Raw genomic sequence first — 27,332 nt, forward strand, 5'->3', positions numbered from 1 at the left:
AATCATCAGCTCGATAAACGTAATTCATCACGAATCATGGGGTCCGGCTGGTGCGTGACCTGACGATGAGTGTTCACAAGAGCCAAGAGTTATTCTTATCACCACTGCATGGGATAATTTATCAGATTGGCACACACCTCATATTAACATGTACAGGTTTTATATTAGATAGAAATATATACAGTATATAGGACGACTTAAATCCAAAGAGCGACATAACGTGGGTGTTACGTGTAGTTCACGTCTCTGCAGCTAGCAGGTTTTTCTTTAGTATTAATTAAATTGGGGCAAAGAAGCCTTTATTATGACCACATATACGTATATTACAGCTCAGTAGAAGGCTTACCTTTGCGTATCCTCGCCGAGGATGTTGGGGTCAGAGTGCTAGGGCTGCTATGATACAGCACCCCTAGACCAAGGGCCCAACAGTGGCAGTTTGGCAGTGCTGGGGTTTGACCCCTGACCTTCCAATCAACAACTCGGTGCATTAACCACTTGAACCACGACTGCCCCTAAGGACAAGCACTTTCCTTTAATCACAAAAAGGATTACTGTATTTAAATATGTTAAACCTCCAATGGCATTCTACAGAGTTTTATTGACAAATTCTACGTACAATACACAAAGTCAGTATTTTTTTAAATTTTTGTGGCAACATCAAACCTTCAGACGGTGGAGTTAGACCAATAAGTCGGGTCGGTCTGTAGTTAAAGCCGAGATCGAGCAAAATGGTGGAAATAAACAAGACATACTCATGTTCGGTGGTCGACTTCTTTAACTTTACGGGCGCTTGTCTAATACGGATTGCCGCTCTTACCCCCTGAACCGAGGTATAGTCACCCCAACTAAGCTTCAGATTAAACTCTTTCCACGAATTGACGACCGAAATAGACCAGAGCTCAGACGTTCCAGCGCTGATCCACGTGCAGCCAGATGCTACGTAGTAAACGAGGTTTAAATGGATGGAGCAAATGATTGTACTCCATTGTACTTGATTCTGTGACCCAGACCGCTGTCGTTATTATGTCATCACTGAGTCTGCGTCTAAACTGGGAGAGAAATGAATGATTAACATGAGCCGTGCTGCGTTTATTCTTAGTTGTCACAAAAAAACTAACAGACAGACAGACAGAGCACTTTTTTGGCTGCTGGCAGGGAAACGATGGCGTCTATCAGGAGAACACAACCTGGACAGGTGGAGGAGTAAGCCTAATATGGGGTCAGGGGCTAAATATAGACTGGGGCATTATTGGCATTATGTATGAGGTGACTTATAACGGGTTAGCAGCAGCCGGGCTCTCTCTCTCTCTGTGTGTGACTGTGTGTGTGTGACTGTGTGTGTGTGTGTGTCTATGTGTGTGTGACTGTGTGTGTGTGTCTATGTGTGTGTGTGTGTGAGAGTGTGAGTGTGTATGTGAGTGTGTGTTTGTGTGTGTGTGAGTGTGTATGTGAGTGTGTGTTTGTGTGAGAGTGTGTGTGTGTCTGTGTGTTTGTGTGTGTGTTTGTGTGTGTGTGTGTGTGTGTGTGTGTGTGTGTGTGTGTGTGTGTGTGTGTGTGTGTGTGTGTGTGTGTGTGTGTGTGTGTGTGTGTGAGTGTGTGTGTGTGTGTGTGAGTGTGTGTATGTGTGTGAAATTTACTTTTTCAAAGATTGTGATCTTCATGTTTGATCTGCATGTGAATGTGTGTCTGTGTGTGTGCGAGTGTGTGTGTTTGTGTGAGAGTGTGTGTGTGAGTGTGTGTGTGTCTGTGTGTGTCTGTGTGTGAAATTAACTTTTTCAAAGATTGTGATCTTCATGTTTGATCTGCATGTATGTGCATGTGTGTGTGCGCGCATGTGTGTGTGTGTGTGCGCGCATGTGTGTGTGTGTGTGTGTGTGTGTGTGTGTGTGTAAAATTGGACCCACTATTAACATATCATATATCAACCCTGGTGTCAGAAGGATCAACATTGTGTGTGTTTACTGTTTCGTCATATTTATAATCAGGCTACTTTTGTGAGAAGCTTTTGTTGATGTTGTGTTATTAATGCAGTGACACTGTCTGTACTTGTTGTTCTGACCGAACTGTATCTATATTATTATTGACACCCAAAGTAGGCATGGTCTGAACTCTGACTCTGACAGTCTGACAGTTATTATTATTATTATTATTATTAATATTATTGTTATTATTATTATTATTATTATTATTATTATTATTATTATTATTATTATTATTATTATTATTATTAATATTATTATTATTATTATTATTATTATTATTATTATTTAAATCTGGCTCACATCATTATTATCATGATTTGTACCAGGCTACAATATTTATAATCTGAACAATCCAGTAGTTTAATTTAAACCACTGACCGGGCAGTTACTAAGGATGAATGAATGAAAGAAAGAAAATGCTGTAAATGTATTCTACATGTCATTTTATTTTTATTTTTTTTACTTGGCTACTAGATGTATATATAGCACATTCACGTGTTGCTGCATGCCGTATTCAGGACTCCACAGCACTTAGGTCATTTTCAAGCCATCAGATAGGACCTCAGCTTGCGTCCTACAGATTTACACCAGACTCATTCATTCATTCATTCATTCATTCATTCATTTTCAACCGCTTATCCGAACTACCTCGGGTCACGGGGAGCCTGTGCCTATCTCAGGCATCATCGGGCATCGAGGCAGGATACACCCTGGACGGAGTGCCAACCCATCACAGGGCACACACACTCGCATTCACTCACACACTCACACACTACGGACAATTTTCCAGAGATGCCAATCAACCTACCATGCAGGTGTTTGGACCGGGGGAGGAAACCGGAGTACCCGGAGGAAACCCCCGAGGCACGGGGAGAACATGCATACACCAGACTCTGTTTGTTTATAAAAAAAAATCCAACCACAAAGCTGTCTGTGCTGAAGACTTCTGAATACTGCATCACAAAAACGTAAACTTTGACCGTTACACGTGAAATATGATATTTAATCTAAAAAAAAAAAAGATTAATAATCAAGTTATGGTAAATAAAAAATGACAGAAATCTTCTAACCATATCAACAACTATGACGTTTCTTTTAAATCTGTGGACCATAACATAACCACAAGTCCCTGTGTAAGTTGTTACCATAGAAACAATAAAGAATTAGATGTAGCCAGAGCTTCTGACCAATCAGATCTGAGAATTTAACAGCGCTTTAGTGTAAATTGGATTATTTGTCCATCAGGATGTATATTAGTTTTGAGGTTACTTTCTGATCTTAAGTCTGTTTTACTGCTGAATTTAATGCTTACGAATTTCAGCATTTATTTTTTTTATAATCAAATGAATTAAAGCATAAGAAAATGAATCATTGTAATTGTGAAATATATTCAGACTAAAAAAAATTAAGGTTTTTACCCGTACACGGTTTTCCGTAATCAAACAGAGTATAAAATTAGGTGTAATAATATTCAGCTACCACTGAGTGGCGCCTCAGCTGCATACATAACCATGAACATGTCTGATCTCCATCATCTTACAGAAATATAATGTAGGCCTTAAACATTAATACAGATTATCACGTACACATCATCTCTCACAGATACACACAGAGACAGGACCCAGTGCACTTCCCATGCCCCATTTCTTTAATTCCTCGATTGTTCTGAGAGGTCCGGCATCCCTCATAATTAAACTTTAATCCCATGTACCAAAAGCTATTTAAAATTAGGCCTGGCCTCCTGAGAGGCAACGTTGGATTAAAACAAGCAAGATAAGACAGGACAAGAAGGAGGAGGAGGAGGCAGTGAAGCAAGGGGTGTCTGGGATGGAGGATGGGGGCGTCCACCAGGGAGACAGAAATGGCAGGAGCGTGGGGAAGTGGGGGATACGCAAAGCATCGGTGGGCTGGAAGAACAAATCACTGGCAGGAGATATGAGTGTCTTAAAGAGAGAGAGAGAGAGAGAGAGAGAGAGAGAGAGAGAGAGAGAGAGAGAGAGAGAGAGAGAGAGATGGAAAGAAAGCAACCCCTGGGAGAAAGACAAGCCAAACCTTAACAGCTATTTGGAAAGACAGCAGTAACATCTTGTGTGGTGAAGAAGCTCATGGCAGCTAATATACAGTACATGTTACACTACAACTATCTTTTCTTTCTTTCTTTGCATTTTCTGAACTCTGTACTCAAACATCACTATATTTGGCTACAATCATACAGTATACTTGTCATAAGGTGTATTTATTTTTATTAATAGCATCCGTTAGAGTCAAGAAGCTTAATCCCGAACAAATCTAAAATATAACGCGATTCGACAGAAAAGAAATGAGACACAATATCGAACTGTAATCTAACTAGCAGCTAGTTATGTACGTTCGGCTAGTTCGCGTTTTAGAGATGAGGACCCAGATGGTTCCTCGGTGAAAGATCGTATGTTTTCCTTCTAGTACTTTTAGTTTGAGTAAACTGACCAATTTCTACTTTTCTTTCTTGAAGAATTGAAGAAATCTGTTGAGATTTTCCCCACTTCCTTGATATCTGTGTATTTTCAGTAGTTTCATACATTTCATGCTAGCTTTTTAGTGATTGACGCTAACTAGCACAAACAGCTCATTTTCTGTTCGAATTAGAGGTCTTCACGGGTACACTTAGATCCGAAAACTAATAATAGCGGCATCGGGTCTCGGGTAATTTAAAATGAATGTGTTTTTACCGAACAGACCCGAGAAGACACGAACTACTGTATCTCGTGTGTGTGCATCGACTCGAGTCCTTTTCCAACCTCTCCTCTGTTTGCCAAGACCGTTTGCGACATGTGGCTGGCGACGTGTGGCTGTCGCTAAGCTAATTCTCGTTGAAACAGACCTGTCAATCAATTTTGAATCCACGCTGTAGCGGTTACTTTAGTGTAGAGTTACGCAACATCCGGGTCCAGTCGGGTCGGGTCGTTCTTAAAAGAAATAATAAATTATGCACGTCGGGTTCAGGCAAAAAGTGATTCGGGTCACTTCGGGTCGGGTACATTTCTTTAGACCCGAGAAGACCTCTAGTTCGGATTTCAATCGAACCATAACATCAAGTTAGGAAAGAGACTTTGAATTGATTTATTGAAATCGAATGTGTGAATTTGTTAACCGACATAACCGCCACAGCAAAGAGGAGAAGAAAAAAAAGCACATTATCAAGCTTAATTAGCCGTCGCTAATGGTCGTCGATGAGCATTAGCTTGTTCACCCAGGCAATAAATTAGTTAATGTGTGGAGATTTTTTTTCACTATGTTTTGTTTTTTAACATGGCATGATTAGGTCGCATTTTTAAATACAGTAAACGAAGACCGTTACAAGATCACTCGGAAAATCGCCGTCTCTGTCGTACCGAAAATGTTTATGGTCGATTAACGAGTATAGTATGAGCGGAATGCATCGTGTCTTCTAAGTATGTACGGTATGATGTATGTATTTGTTGTTGCTTTACCAGGGCTGTCAAGTGTCACGCATTGAGAAAATAGCCAATCAGAAAATAGCACTATCTGGGTAAGATTTAACGCAACGACCAATGAAAAAAAAAACATTCATTAGAGAGGGTATTTTAGATGGTCGGTTTGAACAAAACCTCAACACGAATCAGCTTGTCTCTGGACGGGACATTGTCCTCAATCATGCCACTAAAAACGTCTGGGCTTGTGCTGAACTGTTTTAAATGGGAGCAGCATTACAAATGATAAAGGAATCCAAAAAGGCGACAAACACTTACAATAAACACCACCAGTCATAATCTCTCTCTCTCTCTCTCTCTCTCTCTCTCTTTCTCTCTCTCTCTCTCTCTCTCTCTCTCTCTCTCTCTCTCTCACACACACACACACACACACACACACACACACACACACACACACACACACCCATGCGCACACAGACAAATGAATAAATGGAAAATAAACAAATATTTGTTTAAGTATTTGGTTAAATTGCGGTCAGTGATACTTCATACAACAATGCCCCTAATATTATTTATTTATTTATTTATTTATTTAGGGGGGGGGGGGGGGGTCATGTTTGCCTGTCTTCAAAACTTGAGAGCCCTGCTTTACAGTAATGTTATTATTGAAAACTGTCTACGCGGCTAAGAAGCGTAAATAGGTCACTTACTGTATATAGCATGTTTGTAACACGAGTAAACTATGCACGTCTGTTATTGTGAAAATACCTGTAAGGACTGTGTGTCTTTTCTTTGTGGATTATTATTCCATTGGTTTTGTTAGCAAGGGAGTGACAGCAGTTTTCTGTTGTTCTTTTGGACTTTTGACTGATTAACTTAGCTAACTCCCTTCCTTCTTAATTACAGTGAAGGTGATTTGTTTTGGTATTTCAGGCTTCGAACACAAGTCTTTATTACCTTGCTAAAACAAACATCGCTATCGGTTGTTAACACACCGAAGCCGAGCTGGTCAAACTGGTAGACCATCTTTACAGGAAGGTAAATTCATTTAGCGCTTCCTGAGTCTTGTCTAAATGACTTAATAAATAAATGTTTGACTATCTAACTGCCTTACTGTTTTGTTGATATTCAAATGTTTCCATCAACCAGATTGACCAGCTCAGCCTGTGCTTTTTGTACCTCAGACCCAGCTGGTTTTAGCCAGCAGAGGGAGTTGCTCATATTTTCTTGATTTGTTTAATAAATGCATAATAAATATTCGCTACGTATAACAAGTCAATCACAGCAGACGTGGAGGCGCAAACTTAGCCCGGGATTTTACAAAACGTTCAATGGTTACGTTCTCAGCACTTACTTTTTATCTATTTATTGTTTTGTTCTTTGCATTTTTCCTTTTACACATTTTCATTGGGAAAAAAAAGACAAATAAGAAGAAGATGTGATGAATAAAAGAAGGGATTTAATTTTTCTCATTGAGAATGAGATTATTAGATAAGAAATATTTCTTTCTCATATATAATTTACTCATTTCAGTTTTAAAAATGTATTGGCTTTTTTTTCTGGAAATACATTTCAGGTTAATGAATCTTATACTTGGTTAAATAAAACCTTTAATCTAGTGAATAGAAATATGAACTGAATTTGCATAATATTATATTTAAGATATTTTTCGATTCCCGCCTCCGCCTTGTGTGTGTGGAGTTTGCATGTTCTCCCCGTGCCTCGGGGGGTTTCCTCCGGGTACTCCGGTTTCCTCCCCCGGTCCAAAGACATGCATGGTAGGTTGATTGGCATCTCTGGAAAATTGTCCATAGAGTGTGTGTGAGTGTGTGAGTGAATGAGAGTGTGTGTGTGCCCTGCGATGGGTTGGCTCTCCTTCCAGGGTGAGAAGTTCGGATAAGCGGTAGAAAATGAATGAATGAAAGATATTTATATTTGCTAAGAAAATGTCAAGTCATGTTTTGCAGAACATTTCATTCCTCATCAGAGTGAATCCTGATTATAACCGGATAACAGGATGTGAGGAAGGAATACACCCTGGATGTATTGTAGGGTCATCATTAGGTACCATGAACACATGTCTTCACACCTAGGGGTAGTTTGGTGTGGAACCCGAGGAAATGGACGGAGTTAGAAGATGTGAAAGTCCACACAGACAGTAGCCTGACCTTTGGATCGACCCGGGGACCATCAGCAACGTTCATACAGCTTTCTTTTATTAATGATTTTCCAACATTAGTAACATTATTCTTTACTGTTTACTCTCAGTGAGCTGTCCATTCTGTGCAAGCGTCCTCACATGATCTCCATGTGATATTCATCCAGTTCATTGGTAACCGAAGTAAGCAGGCTAGCACATGAACTAGCATAATAGTTCACTGAAAAACACATGCTCTTTAATAATAATAAAACACCCATAGCAATGATTACCGAAAACTCACAGAATCACGTCAATCAGTGTCGGTTCGGTGTTTGTTTCTATAAGTAAGCATGAGAATGTCTTTTAAGAAAAGGGAGAAAAAAAAGGAGGAACAGAAAAATACACAACTATAAGGTAAGGCGACTCTTTTAAAGACACATTTTGTTGTGTTGGCTGAATGCGTGTTATAAAACGCGCTTATGAATTGTCAGTTTTCGTTTTAAGCTGTCCAAGGGAAACAGGGAGAACATGAAAGTTCTGACAGTTTGTAGCATTAAAGAAAGAGAGTTTTATCAATGCACAGAGATGGAGAGAGACAGAGAGAGAGAGAGAGAGAGAGATGGAGTTCAACATCAAGGCCTCTTTGCACCTGACTTTGAAAAATCAATAGCTTTTTTTTTTTTTTTGCAGCACCTTGAAAACTCTTTCACTAAAACCCCAGTGCCGCGTGAGCTTCTCTAATCAAAGCAACAGTGTCAGAATTCTGTGAATAAAGCTCAAAGACTGAAAGTTTTGACACGGCGCGTCAGAGTAAGTCGAACTAACTCCGGCCTTGTTGTTCGAGCCGTGTTTTGTGGCTATGAGCTATGGGAATCGTGTGTATAATGTTATATAATGGATTATACAAAAATTTAAAAGTTAAGAGGAAAGTAATCGACGATGTCGTGGTGAGATGTGAAGCGTGAAGTGGAATAACTTTTCCACCACGTTCTCCATCGGGTTCTTCAAGAACATCGTTTATTAAATAAATGTCATTTATTTACATTTAATATAATAGAATTACATTTATAATATAATTACATAATATAATATAATTACATTTATAGTCTTGGAACATCTACAGTATGAAACAAGTTTTTTCTGACAAGATGCATGTTTCCTCTCTCTCTCACTCACACACACACACACACACACACACGCACACAAAAAAAAAGGGGCAACCATTTCCTTGTCATACGCAGCCATCCATGAGCAGGCGAGGTCTTAAGTGAGCAAACACTCCCCTGATCAATAGATCATTTCTATTCGTAATGTCGAGCTTTTCTTCTTCTCAGGCACGCCACTGAGCCAGCACTTTGTCACAGCAGTGTTTGCAAAGGGGGCCTGGCATGAGTCTGAGCTTTTATCATCCCTGCCCAAGAGAGAGCACGAGAGAGAGAGAGAGAGAGAGAGAGAGAGAGAGAGAGAGAGAGAGAGAGAGAGAGAGTCTGTCATATGTCATGTACCTGCTTCTGATATCAAGACGATTCCAGATGAAAGCTCACTTCTCACGAAGTGCAAGATCATCTTTTAAAGTGATACTTAATAAAGCTCCAGAAAATGCTAACGCTGCTAAATACTGAACCAAAGCCTGGTTAGAATTACTGCTGACTGGTCGTTGACTTGTTTTTCTTTTTCTTCACCATGTTTTCAACACTTTTTTTTCCGAGTGTCCCAAGGTCATCTGTCAGGCCGTACGATCTGATTGTGAAACTGCCTTTGACATGTCTGATCTTTCATCGGGTCTGACATTTAAGAACCTGTTCTTATTTTCAGTGGCAAAAGTTTTAAGGCGTGGTGAAGCACAAACAACACACACACACACACACACACACACACACACAGACACACACACATGTGCACGCGCATTACAGGATTATTACTTACCTCAAGGGCATTTATGTATTTACATGACGGATGTGTAATTTTCACACCTCTGTCTAAGAGCAGTCTGACTCTGTGATAGAAGGAGAAGAAAACTTTGCAGGTTTTCATTCCTCCAACAGAGGGCTGACCCTAGTCTTTCTACACGCTCTAGCCAATTTGTTGCCCTCTATTTCTTTTTCACTCATATTGATCTTTTCCTCATTCGCTTTTTTTTCCATCTTTGCCTCAGGGGCATCTCAATCCTTTCTGCTCAACGTCTAAATGTCTAAAAGCAAGGCATAAAAGAAAAAACGAAAGAACCGAGAGATGTGAGTGAGAACGGCATGATTAGTGAGGGCTCCTGCACCCCGCTCACCCCCCGACCTTGCTCTTGACCCTAAGCATGACCCAGGGGGTCAGAGGTTGTGTGAACGCGTCGGCGACAGGGTTCTCCGCCAGCTGGGTGATGAGTGGCGTGCTAGCTAGAACACATGGCCTGTTTGACTGGATTAGACATGTATTTCTCTCCTCTCCTCTCCATGGGATGAACTTTATCCTGGCTACATTTCATGTGAAGTGCAACCCTGAGCTATTTCACAACAGCTTATTGGCTTCGGTGTACAAATTCCCTTCAGGTGAATTCATTCTGAAAGGTTAGTAATAATTATGCGAGCAAATTGTGACACATTAAAACTCGGCAGCAAGACAAGCGTGAGCAATTATCACATGCATAACGCCGACCTTAAATATTTCTAGAGGATGTGACCTCAAATCAATCCCTGCTTAATTCTGCAAAATGCTTTGTGAACTATATTTGTAATGAGCTAGTATGAAGAGAACGGGATGATGAGGTTTGGGGTTAAAATAAACCCATTTTGAGGATCTGAGTGAGCGTATAATATATATTTTATTCTATTTAACTTTATTTCTATTTAAGCTCCTAAGAGCTCATTATTACTCAGTGCCTAACTGAGATGTACAGGCTGAGATGTAAATATAAGCTTCAATCTTTTTTTTTTCTTTTTCATAAATACAGGATGCATTACGAGCTTCTATGTAAAAGGCCTTGGTTATAACAGGCTGAAAGAAAGAAAGAAAGAAAGAAAGAAAGAAAGAAAGAAAGAAAGAAAGAAAGAAAGAAAGAAAGAAAGAAAGAAAGGGAGTGAGGGGAAAAGAAAGAAAGAAAGAAAGAAAGAAAGAAAGAAAGAAAGGGAGTGAGGGGAAAAGAAAGAAAGAAAGAAAGAAGAAGACCCAACTACTCCCTCACGCCGCAAGAAATCGAGAATGTTGCGTCCCCCTCCGCCCTCCCTCCCTCCCGTCACTCCTCCCTCCCTCCCTCCCTCCTCCTCCCTCCATCCTCCCTCCCCCTTTCTTCTTCTCCCTCCCTCCCTCCCTCCCTCCCCCTCCTCCCTCCTCCCTCCCCTTTCTTCTTCTCCCCCCTCCCTCCCTCCCTCCTCCCTCCCTCCCTCCCTCCCCCCCCTCCTCCCTTTCTTTCTTTCTCCCTCCCTCCCTCCCTCCCTCCCTCCCTCCCTCCCTCCCTCCCTCCCTCCCTCCCTCCCTCCCTCCCTCCCTCCCTCCCCCCCCTCCCTTCTTTCTTTTCCCCTCCCTCCCTCCCTCCCTCCCTCCCTCCTCCCTCCCTCCCTCACTCCCTCCCTCCCTCCCCCCACCCCCCCCTCCCCCCCACCCCCCCTCCCTCCCTCCCTCCCTCCCTCCCTCCCCCCCTCCCCCTTTCTTTCTTTCTCCCTCCCTCCCTCCCTCCCTCCCTCCCTCCCTCCCTCCCTCCCTCCCTCCCTCCCTCCCTCCCTCCCCCTTTCTTTCTTTCTCCCTCCCCCCTCTCCCTCCCTCCATCCCCCTCCCTCCCTCCCTCCCTCCCTCCTCCCTCCCTTCTTCTTTCCCTCCTCCCTCCCTCCCTCCCTCCCTCCCTCCCTCCCCCTCCCTTCTTTCTTTTCCCCCCCTCCTCCCTCCCTCCCTCCCTCCCTCCCTCCCTTCTTTCTTTCCCCTCCCTCCCTGCCCTCCCTCCCTCCCTCCCTCCCTCCCTCCTCCCTCCCTCCCTCCCTCCCTCCCCTTTCTTTCTTTTCCCTCCCTCCCTCCCTCCCTCCCTCCCTCCCTCCCTCCCTCCCTCCCTCCTCCTCCCTCCCCTCCCTTTCTTTCTTTTCCCCTCCCTCCTCCTCCCTCCCTCCCTCCCTCCCTCCCTCCCTCCCTCCTTCTTTCTTTTCCCCTCCCTCCCTCCCTCCCTCCCTACCCTCCCTCCCTCCCTCCCCCTTTCTTTCTTTCTCCCTCCCTCCCTCACCTCCCTCCCTCCCTCCCTCCCTCCCTCCCTCCCTCCCTCCCTCCCTCCCTCCCTCCCTTTCTTTTCTTCTCCCTCCTACTCTCCCTCCCTCCCCCCTCCCTCCCTCCTCCCTCCCCCTTGTCTTTCTTTCTCCCTCCCTCCTCCCTCCCTCCCCTCCCTCCTCCCTCCCCCTCCCTTTCTTTCTTTTCCCCTCCCCTCCCTCCCTCCCTCCCTCCCTCCCTCCCTCCCCTTTCTTCTTTCCCTCCCTCCCTCCCTCCCTCCCTCCCGCCCCCTCCCTCCCTGCCCTCCCTCCCTCCCTCCCTTCTTTCTTTTCCCCTCCCTCCCTCCCTCCCCTCCCTCCCTCCCTCCCTCCCTCCCTCCCTCCCTCCATCCCTCCCCCTCCCTTTCTTTCTTTTCCCCTCCCTCCCTCCTCCCTCCCTCCCTCCTCCCTCCCTCCCTCCCTCCCTCCCTCCCTTTCTTTCTTTTCCCTCCCTCCCGCCCTCCAGCCCGCCTCCCTCCCGCTCCCTGTCTTTCGTTCTCCCTCCCTCCCTCCCTCCCTCCCTCCCTCCTCCCTCCCTCCCTCCCTCCCTCCCTCCCTCCCCCTCCCTCCCTTTCTTGCTTTTCCCCTCCCTCCCTCCCTCCCTCCCTCCCTCACTCCCTCCCTCCCCCCCCTCCCTCCCTCCCTCCCTCCCCTCCCCCTTTCTCCCTCCTCCCTCCCTCCCTCCCTCCCTCCCTCCCTCACCTCCCGCCCCTTTCGCCCTCCTCCCTCCCTCCCTCCCTCCCTCCCGCCCTCCCCCTTTCTTTCTTTCTCCCTCCTCCCTCCCGCCCTCCCTCCCTCCCTCCCTCCCTCCCTCCCTCCGCCCTCCCTCCCTCCCTCCCCCTGTCTTTCTTTCTCCCTCCCTCCCTCCCTCCCTCCCTCCCTCCTCCTCCCTCCCTCCCTCCCTCCCTCCCTCCCTCCCTCCCTCCCTCCCCACTTTCTTTCTTCTCCCTCCCTCCCTCCCTCCCTCCCTCCCTCCCTCCCTCCCTCCCTCCCTCCCTCCACTCCCTCCCCTTTCTTCTTTCTCCCCTCCCCCCTCTCTCTCCCTCCCTCCCCCTTTCTTCTTTCTCCCGCCCTCCCTCCCTCCCTCCCTCCCTCCTCCCTCCTCCCTACCTCCCTCCCCCTTTCTTTCTTTCTCCCTCCCTCCCTCCCCCTCCTCCTCCCTCCCTCCCTCCCTACCTCCCGCCCTCCCTCCCGCCTCCCTCCCCCTTTCTTTCTTCTCCCTCCCTCCCTCTCTCCCTCCCTCCCGCCCCCTTGCGTGCTGGCTCCCGCCCGCCCGCCCGCCCCCCGCCCGCTGCTCTTCTTCCCCTCTTGTTTTTCTCTTTTTCCCCCCTTCCCCCTTTGTGCTGTCTTGTCCTTTTTGTCTTGCCCCTTTTTCTTGTTTCGCGTTTACCTTTCGCGTTTTTTTTTGTTTTTTTTTTTCAGCCTGTCTCCCTCCTTAACTGTAACAACATCGTTTTGTTACTATGAGACATCTAATTTTTATTTTATTTTTTGTGCTCCATTTTCTTTCCTTTTCTTTTTCTTTTCATTCTTTCCTTCCTTCCTTCTTTCTTTCATTTTCCTTTCGTTAACTTATTAAATTTGATCTAAAACCTCTTAATGCTTAATCATCACCCAAAGCCTAAAAGCCCAGGACGCATCTGTTATTTATCAGGATCTACGTATTACAGGAGCTTATCTTAAAAATCTCTTAAAAACCTCTTTTTAAAATCCTTCCCACTTAGTAATGCTAGTATTTATTAGCGATTAGCGTAACACTGTAGTCATTTACTATGACTTGTTTTGTGTCTTTTGACTTTGCGTGATAAAACTTCGATGCTATGAATAAAGTTTGATATAAATAACCAATAAAAAACTGTATTATTATTATTATTATTATTATTATTACTATTGAAAATAGCTCACACATGCTATAAAGCACTTCGTCCTGCATTGTAAACCTCGTAAACTCCCAGGGGCCATTTTACATTCCTTAGTCTTGTAACTACATGCCTTTCCTATCAGTTACACTGCAGTATGATATAAAGGGAATAATCTGAAAATGAGTAACAGCTTCACGTGAACTCATCAAAAGGTGTCGTGTAAATAAAAGCAGGATATTATCAGTATTATTAAATGATGCGAAATTCAGAAATGCGCTTAAATCAGAATATATCTTCTGTTTGTTATGGCGCATTGTGTATCGTGGAAGAAGAAGAAGAAGAAGAAGAAGAAGAAGAAGAAGAAGAAGAAGAAGAAGAAGAAGAAGAAGAAGAAGAAAGAGAAAAAAAAACCCTGTCAGATTTATAGACATAATATTTATAGATAATGTTTGGGGGGATGGTAAACGTCTGGCTCGATGGGCTGCTTGTCACCAAAACAACAGGCATAAATGTCAACGACCCAGTCAGACAAGACAGATCTGTGTCTTTTATTCCTCCATTCCTGTTCTCACTGGGATTTGAACTCATGACCTTCCTGTTAGAGACAGAAAACAACCTGAACCACTAAACTGGCATTTGTGTGTGTGTGTGTGTGTGTGTGTGTGTGTGTGTGTGTGTGTGTGTGTGTGTGTGTGTGTGTGAATACAATATTGTCATGCTTGTGTTTATATCTTGATCAGGGATAGTTGCTGAGGTGTGTGTGTGTGTGTGTGTGTGTGTGTGTGTGTGTGTGTGTGTGTGTGTGTGTGTGTGTGTGTGTGTCTGTGTGTATACAAAGCAATGACCCTGCAGATCAGCATGTCCATACTGTACTGTCCGTACTGTAGGTCATTCTGACTTCGGAGGAAACACACACACACACACACACACACACACACACACACACACACACACACACACACACACACAAACGTACGAGTGTGTGATGAAGAGATGATAGATACATTACTAGCTTTTCTGCTGTCAACGAAAAGTAAGATTAATTATAATAACCAATAATTGTAATAATTATATTAGTAATAACAGCTTGTGCTTTTTGTGACACTCCTTCACCAGCAACGCCTAAGTCTAATTCTATTAGACATTTTTAGTGACTTTAGAATTTCAAGCGTGTCAATTTCTCTACCGAACAGCTAGTTTACTTACGATTACACTGTTATTCACTCGTCTAACCCCTAAACACTCTAGGAAATCATTCCTATGAGATACACAATAATATTGCTTAGTGCCTCACACCTTGCACACCTTTGCTTGGCTTGATTTCCTCCAGCTACTAAAGTTTCCTATCCAGTTCAGAGACATGCTTTGTCATCTGATTTCATCTCGAAATTGTCGGTAGTGTGTTAACGTGTGAGATTGTACCTTGTAGTGAGGTGGCGCTCCATCCAGAGTGTCTCTGACTTGTGCCTCGAGTCACCCTGCACTACAGAAAATTATGAATGGATGAGAAACAGGGTTGACATTTAAGTACGGAATTATAAAAAAATATGAAATGCGATTCGGTGATTCGGCATCGTTTCGAACGCCATTCTAAACATTCTAACGATTTCTTTTTCGATTTCATCATTTACGAGTCTGAAGCGCAGGGTTAGGCTTTTGATACGAACCTGATATCAGAGCATCAAAATGAAAATAAAAAGAAAAAAGGAAATAAATTCATCATCAGGAAATTCAGTCAAACGTTTTAGCGTTCAGGTAACAAAGTTGATGGAATGTTGGGTCGAAGAACAAAAATTTGACGTTTTTAATACGCCGGAATGGACGAGCGATGAAGAAGAATGAGAATGTTACATAATGTTAAAGCAAGAAATATGAGTTCTGAAGTGCTTTTTTTATGATTAAATTTCAAGGTTAAGTGTAGCTATAGAGTGCGCGGTATATAATCGGGACAATTGCTGTTTTGTGAGTGATTTAGCGGTTTTAAGAATGTGGATAAAGGTCTGAAAAATATACATGAATTGTTGTGAAGGAATTTTTTGTCTTTTTATACACACACACACACACACACACACACACACACACACACACACACACGATATGAGGTGAACACAATTAACAGAATCAGACGCTAACACGTTAATAAAGTATCGCAGATGAATCGGGTCGTGCTTTGCATTTTGTAATATAATTATAGCGATATAGCAACTGATAAATTTTAGAAAAAGCAATCGTTATTTTTGGAAAATTAGGGAGATGAAGCTAGAAGCAATTATTATTATTAGTAGTAATATCTGTAAAAATTTGCACTGTGGTTTTTAGTATATCTATAATCAGAATATTTTACTGTTAAACCTGTTTAATCTTGACGTAGGAGTGAAAGTTTAAAATATTTGATTGTAAAATTCTGCTAGAATATTAAATCATTAGTTCTTTCTCATTTTTCTTCATTCTTGTTTAAAACACCGTTTAAATACCTTTATTTGAAGTAGATGATCATGCATTCTTAAATATCGTCACAATCCCACTTCAGATTTAAGTTTGTATAGACTTTTAAATGTTTTACTTCATAGAATTTCACGGTTTAATGTATTCCAAGAAATCTGGCTCTTAACACAGAATAAAATCAAATAAAACAAAGCCGACATCTTCTCCTTGGTTGTTTCGAACGACTAGCATGACGCATTTCTGAGGACAAATTTCTGCACAAGATCAGCCTCATTAACCAAGAATGGAAGGACAGGCAAAAATAGGACGTTAATAACTTACAGGGGAAAAAAAATTGGGGATAAAAAATATCACAGGGGAAAAAAAAAGAACCCTGATGTGGTTTATTTATACATCGCAGTTCACTGTTGGCGACATAAAGGATAAGTGCTTACCATGAGCACATAAAAAGATCTAAAAAAGAGTGAAATCTAATTTAGTATCATGAAACGCTGAGACTTGTTAGGCAGAATTAAACACAGTCACAGGGGTTTCCACTGAATCATCTGGAAAATGTAATAAGCACCAGTTGACAATTTGCCTAAAAATACAATCAGGGGTCTGTTTGTACTGTAGCTTTACGCGGCAGGAGACACTTTAAAGTTCACTATGTTTTACATTTACGTTAGATCGTTTAGCAAACGCTTTCATCCGAACTGAGCATAAAGACAGAGATGTAAGTGTCGCTAGACTTTCCACCAACTGACCGCAAACGGTGTCTGTACAAGACACAAATACACACCAGTGTGCAGTTTCAAACACTAGTCACAGCTATGACTAATGTAACGTTATAAAGCTTGCAAATGTAGGCTAATAATAATAATAATAATAATAAAATAAAAATACACACAGCAAAAATCATCTCAACAAAATTGGGCTTGTATATGAACATATATACATATACATATTATACAGATAAACAGGTCAGGTCACCAAGCTCTTTTTTCCATACTTTAACCGTGTCTTGTTTACTTCTTACCTGTATGTGCTCATTAACACACACACACACACACACACACACACACACACACACACACACACACACACACACACACGGTTGCTAGGGTGTATAAATAAGTTGCTGACATTATCAGATTATATTTCATACCTTACAAGAATGTATTGTATCAACTGTACTAAAAATTTTCATAAAACCGCAGAACATCCAGGGCTCCTTCTTTATCTCAGATTACTATTTGGCTTGAGTTTCACATGTTTTCTGTGTGCGAGTTTTCTCTGTTCCTCTTAAATAGGTGTACTGGCTGGCTGTGCTAAATCACAACTAGATATGAATGTGAATTGGTCCTGAGCCCCATCCAGGTTGAATTTCTGGCTCATTAACCAGTGTTTCTGAGTCAAATCCTTAATGAAGATGAACGAAATTGATAAATAAAGACGAAACGTTGTATGAAAAAAAGTATGCCACTTGCAAATCAAAGTGCTTTATTTAATAAACAACAACAACAAAAAAGACTGCAGTTCTCATGGCTGACTGTAGAGGCGCCATCGGCACGTTTCCAATGCGTTTGATTAAACATACAGTTCAACCATTAAAACTATTATATAATGTATAAAATAATAATAATAATAATAATAATAATAATAATAATAATTATTATTATAATAACCAACAACAATAAAATTTATTATTATAAAAATTATGCTGATGTTAAAGTCTTTATATATGTACAGTACTTTTCATACATATATAATCTGTATATATTATAAAAAATATATAAAAATAATTAATAATAATAATAATAATAATAATCTGAAATCTACAAAAAGGAAATATAATAAGGAAATATAATAAGGAAATATAATAAGATTTAAAAAATCATCATAGTTGTATGAAAAAGAAAATGTTTAATAAAATTGTTAAAATAAATTGTTTATTAAAAATGTTTGTGCCAAACTAGTTAAAAATGGTAAATAATAAATAATAAAATCGTTATATTGTGCATAATAGCACTATTTACAGATTAAAGATGCTAAACAAGCCAAAAGATAAAAGAAAGATAATAATAATGATAATTATTAATAATAACAACCACAGGACATAAATATGGCACCCAATTATTATTATTATAATTATTCTGTTCTGGATGATTATCTATCTGTTCATAAACAAAACGTTTAAAATCATTTGATCAAGAAATAAATAACAATAAAATGATGTGTAAATAAATAAACTCAAAGTAATTAATCGATACACCAGTAATCAATACCTCGGTTCTGCTGCTTGCTTATAAATACGATTCACATTCGGAGTAAAACAAAACAAAACAACGTGATCCTGTTGATGAGGAAAGAAAATCCAGTCCACGTTTTATGCGTTAAAGATATCAACGGTCGATCACTGAGCTCCGTGGCACCGTTCAATACGGAGTCAGGTTCGCTGTTCGATTAACTCCATTCCGCACCGCTGGTCGATAAGCGAAGGCCGCGTTCGATTAGTCCGTTCCGGGTTTTACGCGCTCCCCGCTCTTTTTTTTCCCCCTCTCGCGAACTCCGGCCCCTCGCGCTCTCTCTATCAGCCTCTCACTCCGTCTCAATATGTCTCAAGATGGCGGCCAATGCGGGATCGATGTTTCAATATTGGAAGCGCTTTGATTTACAGCAACTGCAGGTTAGCCTTTCTCTCTCAGCACTTTGCCTTGCTTTGTGAACACTGTAAGCACGAGCTCCGGCCCCGGAGCGGCAGTGCGGTGTTTTTCTCGTCTTTTCCGCGCTGTTTTTATGGACCTTTTTTCCGGGACCCTTTCGTCCTCGCCATTGATTAAAGCGGCTCTTTCTCGCTGATCGGAAATTGATCCTCTTTGTTCGATTCGCATCGATCCAGAGTCACGGCGCCGCGTCTGGAAGCCGCGCGTTGGGCTTTTACACCTATTTATTTATAGTAAGATTCGAGCTTGTTCGAGTGATAATATTCACCTGACGCGGCGGCAACTTTATCCGCTCCTGATGGTGTTTATCATTGTGTTATGGTTGAATTATTTTTTCGGCTAAATGAAGTGCGCTTGTTGCCCCGGCTACGCTGGTGGCGCTGTGGTGACACTTATTAGCTCCACGTCGGGACGCGTCTCAAACCGACTCCCACTCCCTATAACCTGTGCACTACACCGCGCCTAAAACCGACAGCTAGTGCACTCGATCTAGTGCACTCTGTATATCATATACATATATTTGGGACCAGACCGAGCTCTAAACTAACTAGCTAGCTCCTGGTTGTCATCATGAATGGACTACATTTTAGTGAAAGTTATTGATTTTAATAATTTATTTATTAATTACACTAAATATTACATACACACATGAATCGACAAGTCTAACCTGTATAACAATCGTACAAATATTTTTGTTATTTCTGTCAGGTTTAATTTTGCCAGCTCGCGACGTCAAAACGGCTAAATTATTTAATAAAGTATAAATTAAATATGTTTTTTTTATTATTATTAAATATTACTTTATCAAAATTTTCGTTGAATAAAGTGGAATAAATTGGAAATAAACGGTTGAATTGCTTAACTGAGGTGTTTGGTGCTGTTAGCACGCAAGCTAACAGCGTCTCGTTTCTGAGGTAAAATGTTGGCGGTGAATAGTTTTATTTTTATTTCTTTACGATTTAAACGTCTGTCTGGTGTTTAGAAATGATTATATTGTGGTTTCAGGACATTTTCTAAGTACTTGGGTTAAACTTTTTTACGTTGTTAATGCCGTGTGTGTGTGTGTGTGTGTGTGTGTGTGTGTGTGTGTGTGTTAATGAATTAGACTTCATGTAGCTGTCATAACAAATCCACTTTAAACGATCGAGCGGCTTCATAAAGCACATATTCACACGGATAAAGTGTTTTTGTGCAGATTTTGGAATCCGTTTTGGAAGTGTATGGAATCCCAGGGCTCTGTTTTAGACATGGAAATGTATAGAAATTGAAATAAAGTTGTGTTAAATTGGCATTTTTTTATTTTTTTTGAGATATCTGGATAAGAACGACGTGGAGCTTTAAATCCGGTGTTTTAGTAAATTTTTTTTCAGGTCTGTTTAAAAAATAAAAAAATCCTTGGACAAGAATCCTGAAAACTTAAAAACTTAAACAATTTTTGTGGCTAAAATTTGTTAAAATTATATATATACTTTTTTTTTAAACAGAAGTGGTAAATGGTAGCAAAGCAATGCATTACACCTTAAATATAAAAGTGTAATAGTTCTAAAGTTTATATAATAAATTATAAATTGTATAACATCAGTGCGAATGTAGACTGGAATTGGGATTATTTTAAAGTGGCTTTTTTTTTTTAGCCTGTGTATAAATGATGTATTTAACGAGATTAAAATGTACGAGGCTATAAAATATCGATTCTAGATATATATATAAGTGAGAGATGTGGATTTGTTTTATCGGGGATAAAAAAAGATTTTGTGTGATGAGTAAATAATTAAGTCGTATATTTATAATGAGTAATAAAGTATTTATTAATGAAAGTCAACACAAATATAATGCGTTCACAGAAGTATAAAGAACGTCAAAAATGTTACGTTTACTTTCTTAATTGATTTAATATAGAACTTGCATATATATATATAATATGTCTCTCGCTTTCTCTCTCTCTCTGTCTCTCTCCTTCTGTCTCTCTATCTCTTTCTGTCTGTCTGTCTGTCTGTCTGTCTCTCTCTCTCGCTTTCTCTCTCCCTGTCTCTCTCCTTCTGTCTCTCTCTATCTCTGTCTGTCTGTCTCTCTCTCTTTCTCTCTCTCTCTCTCCGAGTATGTAGGTATAAAAACTTTAGCACATCTCCTCCAGCTTTTACAGAGTTTCACACTTCTGCACGTGGCTGCATTGGAAATCTTCTCTGAATCGTAATTCTTGCGTTTCAGTTTTCACCGTTTTTCTTTTGACTGTTATTCCCAGGTAATAAAGCATGTTTAACCGTACTCTTCCTCCTTCGAAACTTCAGATAAACCACACGACCCATGTTTCCTTCGTTTGCTTCTCAGTGTGTAAACAGTGCAGTTTGCAGCAGTTTGAAACGAACAGGTTTAACACGTTGTCTGCGCTCGTTAGAATGCAACATATGGACGTGTGTGTGTGTGTGTGTGTTGACAAACAAGATGAAATGTGCGTAAAGCTGCACAACACGTCTAAGCGATGCTGACCGATCCGACCCTAATCCGATTTTGGTCGGGTTTCTGACTCGTCTGATATTTGATGCCGGTTTAAACGTGGAGCGTTTAGGATTAACGTTCTCAGCATCAACAGAACGACAAGAGCAAAGTGAAACAGCATGTTTAAAAATGTTTCGGAGATGAAATCTTTCACTGGTTATATTCCGTGTCATTTCTGTAAGAAGCGAATCGCATTAAAATAGTGACGAGTGACACCGGTTTGAAATCTTTAATAGATTTTAATATCAGCAGTTTTAGGAAGGAGAACTCTTTATGATGTTCCTAATGCTTCAGACTTTTTATGTTTACTTACTATGTTTTTTTCCACCCTGAGAGAAATGTCCTGAATAACGGCCAAAATGAACTAAAGGTTGCTTAATCATGTCTTATTTCACATTTCATAGCCGCTCTCTCTCGCTCTTGCACTCTCTCCCTCTCGCTCTCTCGCTCTCTTGCCTGTGGTTTGCTGCATATATTCTTGGTTCTTGATTTGTTTAAGCATGTGCATGTAACCGTCACATTACCTAAAACCTGCGTGAGAAGTTGGAGGAAAGTTTCACACGTCAGATCCAGTCCAAGCCTGTAATTGTACGGTAAACGTACCTCGACTTTTACCGAGTCACGACTAATACAGAGTCGGATCGACGTAACCGTCACCTCACGTTGGATTGATTAACACTCAGGAAAGTGATCGGATCCGATGTCGCTGTTTACGTATCTCTGTATTGTGTGCAATGATCTGAGACTCCTGATGAATGCTGCTGTGGAGGTTTTATTTCTGAGCTATCCTGAGTACGTGAAAATGTTTTACTTCACATTATTACACTGCTGAATTCTTCATTCTGATTGGTCAGAAGGTGGTGATTCATTTTCTTCATCAGTAGCCTCGACCGTAGAGTGGCTGCAAGGTTTTAGGAGCATCCCGGTTATAGTAATCGTTTCTATAGCAACCACGTACACATCTCCTCGGTGACCAGCATCAGGGGTGAAGACAGGCTCTCGATGGATCTGATGTTCGTACCCGAGAGAGAACGGGAACAAACTCGATGTGGAGTGCAGAAAATGTGACCAAAAAAAAAACATGGTAGAGTGTTATATGTAGTTCACTGTGACCTGGTGAGAAACTTCACGTTTATAGTGAATGATTGACACGTCCTTGGTTACCGCTCCCGTCCCATTTCAGCTGCTTTACACAATCCTGTAATCAATCTCCTGAGTTATACTTTTCATTCTTTTCACTTAACCGGGGCGAATTTGTTTCCAATCATGCACTCGGAGAGACGGCCCGCCAACACGCAGCCACGTCATGAAATATGCATGGCGCGCGTTTGCCCCTCGGTAATTATTGCGAAGGCCTATCAAAAGCTATTAGCCGAGACAGTGAATCTCAGGCCGGCGGGTACGTCTGGAGGATAGGAACCAGCCGGAGCTGAACACTCGCTGTCTATTATTGATGACAACTTATTTACTTTGCCTCCCACAGAATGGCTCTTGGAGGGCTGCCATTTGAGCAGAATCTGAACCACAGTGTAGAGTACTCTGTCTTGTCATGTCATTTTATAATCCTGTGTGCTCTCTCTCTCTCTCTCTCTCTCTCTCTCTCTCTCTCTCTCTGTTTTTTACGATCAATCTTTAAAAACTTTAAAAAATGCTATGTCCTCGCTCTCTACCCGACTCTGATTTCTGATCATCATGTCTTACTGTTATTATTTTTAACGTGTTCGTGTATGAAGAGCACTTAATTGTGTGTGTATGTGTGTGTGTGTGTGTGTGTGTGTGTTAAAATGAAGACACAGCCTCTGTACATGTTATGGTCACGTGACCTTCAATCTGTCTGATTCAGTAAGGTGCATGTGTCTCTCTCACACACACACACACACACACACACACACACCTTGGCAGAGCCTTGCCATACATCATGCCACTCCTATACACAGAGATCACTTCTCCCGTCAGAACCGATCATAATTACCTCACCAGTCCTACGGCAATGTTACTTAACAGACACGTGTCCTGTCAGATCAGCGCTGTAGAGCTTTTGTTTTGATTTGAGAAACGCCATGTTGCCACTTATAATGATTCATAACTTGTGTTACTTAATGATGTATAAGCGTCTCTCACAGACACTCTGTAACACTCCCGGGTGATATCGCAATTTTTTTTTTTTGGACCCTTTGCTAGACCCAAAAATGCATCTGATAAAGAAGACAAAACGCAAATAAAAAAATTCACCGAAGGGGAAAGGCCGCACTAACACGCGTGATTTGGTGAACCAACTGGAAACTAGAGAATGAGGACGATGACCTATCAAAAAACTATTTTGTTTTGTTTCTGTGTTTCAAAAGACCTGTGGAAAGATAAATAGGAAAAACAGGTTATGATAAAAAGCCCTGCTGGTTATTTGAGATAATTAATCTTAATATGTTGAATTTGAGAAACCGGCTTGTCGTGTAGCTCCCAGGGAACCCGGCCGGCGTACGGCTCTCTGCTGAGAGGTACACGACGTTAAACATTAACGTCGGATGTTTATTCCGTACAGAAACAGGTCGTTCTGCTCACAGTGGATCGAGGGATTGAAACTCTTTCCACTCGCATCCAGAGCCACCAGGCTGCCGGCGTAGCCGCTGTGATGCGCGTCACTCGAGGTCGGCGAGGTCACGTGGAGTTTCTCAGATGTGGCGACTTCATTTCGGTTCCCTTCATCTGAGAGCCGTCGGGGCCCGGCGTCTCTCTGCACTCCACCGCACTTTGATGGAGCTGCAAATAAAGCAGCTGTCTGTAAAAACAGAAAGAGGAGAAAAAAGAGAGAGAGAGAGAGAGAGCGCTTCTAGGGAGGCTTTTCTCCATGCCGCTCTTTCAATCCTGTAACACAAAGCTTCTTTTCCATCCTCCGACCGAAAAGTTCTCTTTGTAAAAGTGAGGGCGCTTTCGTCCGACTCCACCGTCTGTCTGTCTGTCAGTCCAGCGTACGATGACCGACTCGCTCTACGCCACGTTCCGTCAGTGGGTTCGAACCCTGAGACACATACTCAGACACAGCCATCAGGGATCGTCTGCTTCTTCCAGAAAGGCCGAGGTTTATGAGCCATGTTTAAACGCTTTATAATCCGCCGAGCCATTGATCGTGCACAGCTGGGACTGATTCACAGGATTTATAAGATATTCTCTTTCCCTGTTTAACATTGTTGGTTTTTTTTTGTCTCTCTCGGATGCTCGTAGCGAGCACAAAGTTTCCATGTGAAAATGTCAGCAGATTTTGTCTAATCTGCTCCGGATCTCTGCTGTTTGGCACACGGTTCCTTTCAGGCCATGTCATGTGTTTACATCTCTGTCGTCTCGTTAAGATTAATTGTTGCCATCACATGTTGTTATTGTTTTCTTCTCGTTTTCCTATAGTAATGATCTAGACACGGATCTAATCACAGCACTAGAAAATTATACACAAAAGATACACAAGATTATTATTTAAAGTTATTATTATACACAAGTTATTTAAATGTTATACATTTTCACTTCTGAATGAATGATTTACTTTTATTTATTTGCCTATTTTTATTTGATTTGATTTGATGAGAGGATTCATCCTGTTGTGTTTGTCGTCTTAAACGCGCACCAGCAGATACACCCCGCCCCCGAAGGGGCGTGTCCCGCTGTCCTCTTTAGCGCCGAACACGGGTCGTCTCCGACACTTGTTTCGCTCAGTGAAAAAAAAACCCCACTTAAGACAACACAGACACTGTACGGCCTCGTGAGCGCAGCGAGAGCGAGCAAACCAGGACCGCAAGGCGCCATTTTGGGTCAGAGACTATATTTAAAGTATTTAGCGTCATTACAATAAGCTTGCTGTAAATAAACGTTAATTGTTTTTTTGCGTCAGCGTCTGTTTGAATGGCCTGGAAGAGCGCTGAATGTTCAGAAGTTATTTTTAAAAGGCGAGAGGGAGAGGGAGAAGGAGGGAGAGAGAGAGAGAGAAGGGGAGAGAGGGAGAAAAGAAAAGGAGAGGGAGAGAAAGAGAAGAAGAGGGAGAGGGAGAGATGCACACACGTACGGTTAATGTCCAAATTCCCTAAATTGAAGGAGGACAAAGTGTCTCTTTGTTGTGATAAATAGGTTCTTTAAGTGGATGAAGGAAGGACTAATGGGATCTTAAGGTTGATAAATGACACTTTCCTGTCTGAGTTCGTCTTTGATGGCTTTTATACACCAAAGTAAATTTCCTTAAAATCTGCAAGTTTAGTCTCTTTCTCTCTCTCTTTCTCTCTCGCTCTCTCGCTCTCGCTCTCGCTCTATCTCTACCTCACTATTTTTCTCTCTAGCTCTCTCACTATCTCTCTCTCGTTCTCTCTCACACCATTTCTCTCTGTCTCTGTCTCTGTCTCTCGCTCTCTTTCTCTATCTCTACCCCACTCTTTTTCTCTCTAGCTCTCACTATCTCTCTCTCTCTCTCTCTCTCTCTCTCTCTCTCTCTCACACACACACACACACACCATTTCTCTCTCAACTCCCTCTCCCTTTATCTCTCTCTCTGCTGCGTTCTCAGCTCCATCACAGGTTTTCAGTAGCGAGTGTGAAAAAGGTCAACAATGTGGTAAGAGCTTAGATTTCTGTATTAAACATCTACACAATCGCAGACAAACAAACCCAGTGGTGACTTTGTCGTACGCGTCCGTACCAGCGCTCGTATCAGTGAGAATCTGTTCATCGGCAGCGTGCGGCTCGGCTGGAGATCTCCCGGTTCCAGCCTGCACCTTTGGCCAGCCTGCAGTCATCCCCAGGAGGACAGGGGTTATATTTACGAGCCGGAGTTTTAGCAGGCGGATGATATTTTTGTCGCTCTGTTGCTACACAGCGTGCGGTTCTGACGGGGTTGCGTCATGCGTCTCGCATTCTATCTGAGCAGCGCACAGAACGAAAAAAAAACAAAAAAACAGACGCGTCCTCCACTCGTAGTTTCATCTAAATGTGTTTCGGTTTTTTTAAGTATATATTTAATCTCAAGCTCGTCTGCATTTCTGCTCGTGATATTTCACGTCTTGTTAAAATCCCACCTGATGCTTGTGTGATAGTAACATGAAGTGGTCCCTGCTGTATACACACATACACACATACATACATACACACACACACACACACACACACACACACACACACATACATAACTACATACATACACACACACACACACACACACACACACACATACATACATACATACATACATACATACATACATACATACATACATACATTCATACACACATACATTCATACATACATACATACATACACACACACATACATACACACACACATACACACACACACACACACATACATACATACATACATACATACATACACACACACACACAAACACAAACACAAATGCATACACACACAGACATACACCCCCCCCCCCCACACGCATACATACACACACACACACACACACACACACACACACACACGCTTTGTTGCACGTGAGTAGTTTTTTCACTACAGCCTTTTTTCACTTCAGTTTTTACTTTATTTATTCGTCAGCATCAGTAATAACCTTGTATGTGTCTTGAAAAAGCTGGTTGTTCAGATTTGGCAAAACAAACAAAAAAACCAACCAAAAAACAGCACTACGGCACTAAAAAACAGAGGTTGTGACAGACATTAAACATCATTACAATGAACAGGAAAACTCTTCTACAACTGTCTTATTCAGGCTTTAGAGATCCGGCTTTTATTCATCCACAAAAAAAGCTCAGTTCTTTTTTTTTATTATTATTATTATTATTTTATGTTGTTAAGGCCCAGTTGTAGTGATGAAGTCACATGACTGTGCATGGTGTAGGTCTGAAGCTCTGCTCGTACTATAGACTTTACTCCATAACCTAAACAAAACATATAAGAATCACAAAGGTTTATATTTTCTCCAATAATCCGAAAGCCAATGGAAAAATTCCTACAGGCCTTTATTTTGTCTAAGGGATCCAGGATGATGCCGACTCCCGGGTCGGCGTGCAGCGCTCGGCGCGGCGTTACGGCACGTTTTTAACGCCCACGTGC

The 27,332-nt window shown here is 41.8% G+C and overlaps 1 protein-coding gene and 1 long non-coding RNA gene across 5 annotated transcripts in view; one reads left to right on the plus strand and one right to left on the minus strand.

The window, feature by feature from the left end:
• Positions 1–7,977: 7,977 nt before the first annotated feature.
• On the minus strand, positions 7,978–16,992 carry LOC125139954. Its single transcript, XR_007139140.1, has 3 exons — positions 16,104–16,992; positions 15,052–15,112; positions 7,978–8,964 (listed from the first exon to the last, which is right to left on the minus strand). It is a non-coding gene; the product is annotated as an uncharacterized LOC125139954 (long non-coding RNA).
• Positions 16,993–18,420: 1,428 nt separating this feature from the next.
• cux1b (cut-like homeobox 1b) overlaps positions 18,421–27,332 on the plus strand; it is a 137,285-nt gene continuing 128,373 nt past the window's right edge. For 2 of the 4 annotated variants that reach the window (XM_047806611.1, XM_047806612.1), the window contains exon 1: positions 18,421–18,742. In XM_047806611.1, the coding sequence (XP_047662567.1) occupies positions 18,680–18,742 (63 nt within the window). In that variant the 5' untranslated portion in view covers positions 18,421–18,679. The remainder of the gene's footprint in view (positions 18,743–27,332) is intronic. The other 2 variants (XM_047806613.1, XM_047806614.1) reach the window with 2 other exon arrangements.

The sequence above is a fragment of the Tachysurus fulvidraco genome, chromosome 22 (assembly GCF_022655615.1).
Source record: "Tachysurus fulvidraco isolate hzauxx_2018 chromosome 22, HZAU_PFXX_2.0, whole genome shotgun sequence".
NCBI classification, from domain to species: Eukaryota; Metazoa; Chordata; class Actinopteri; order Siluriformes; family Bagridae; genus Tachysurus; species Tachysurus fulvidraco.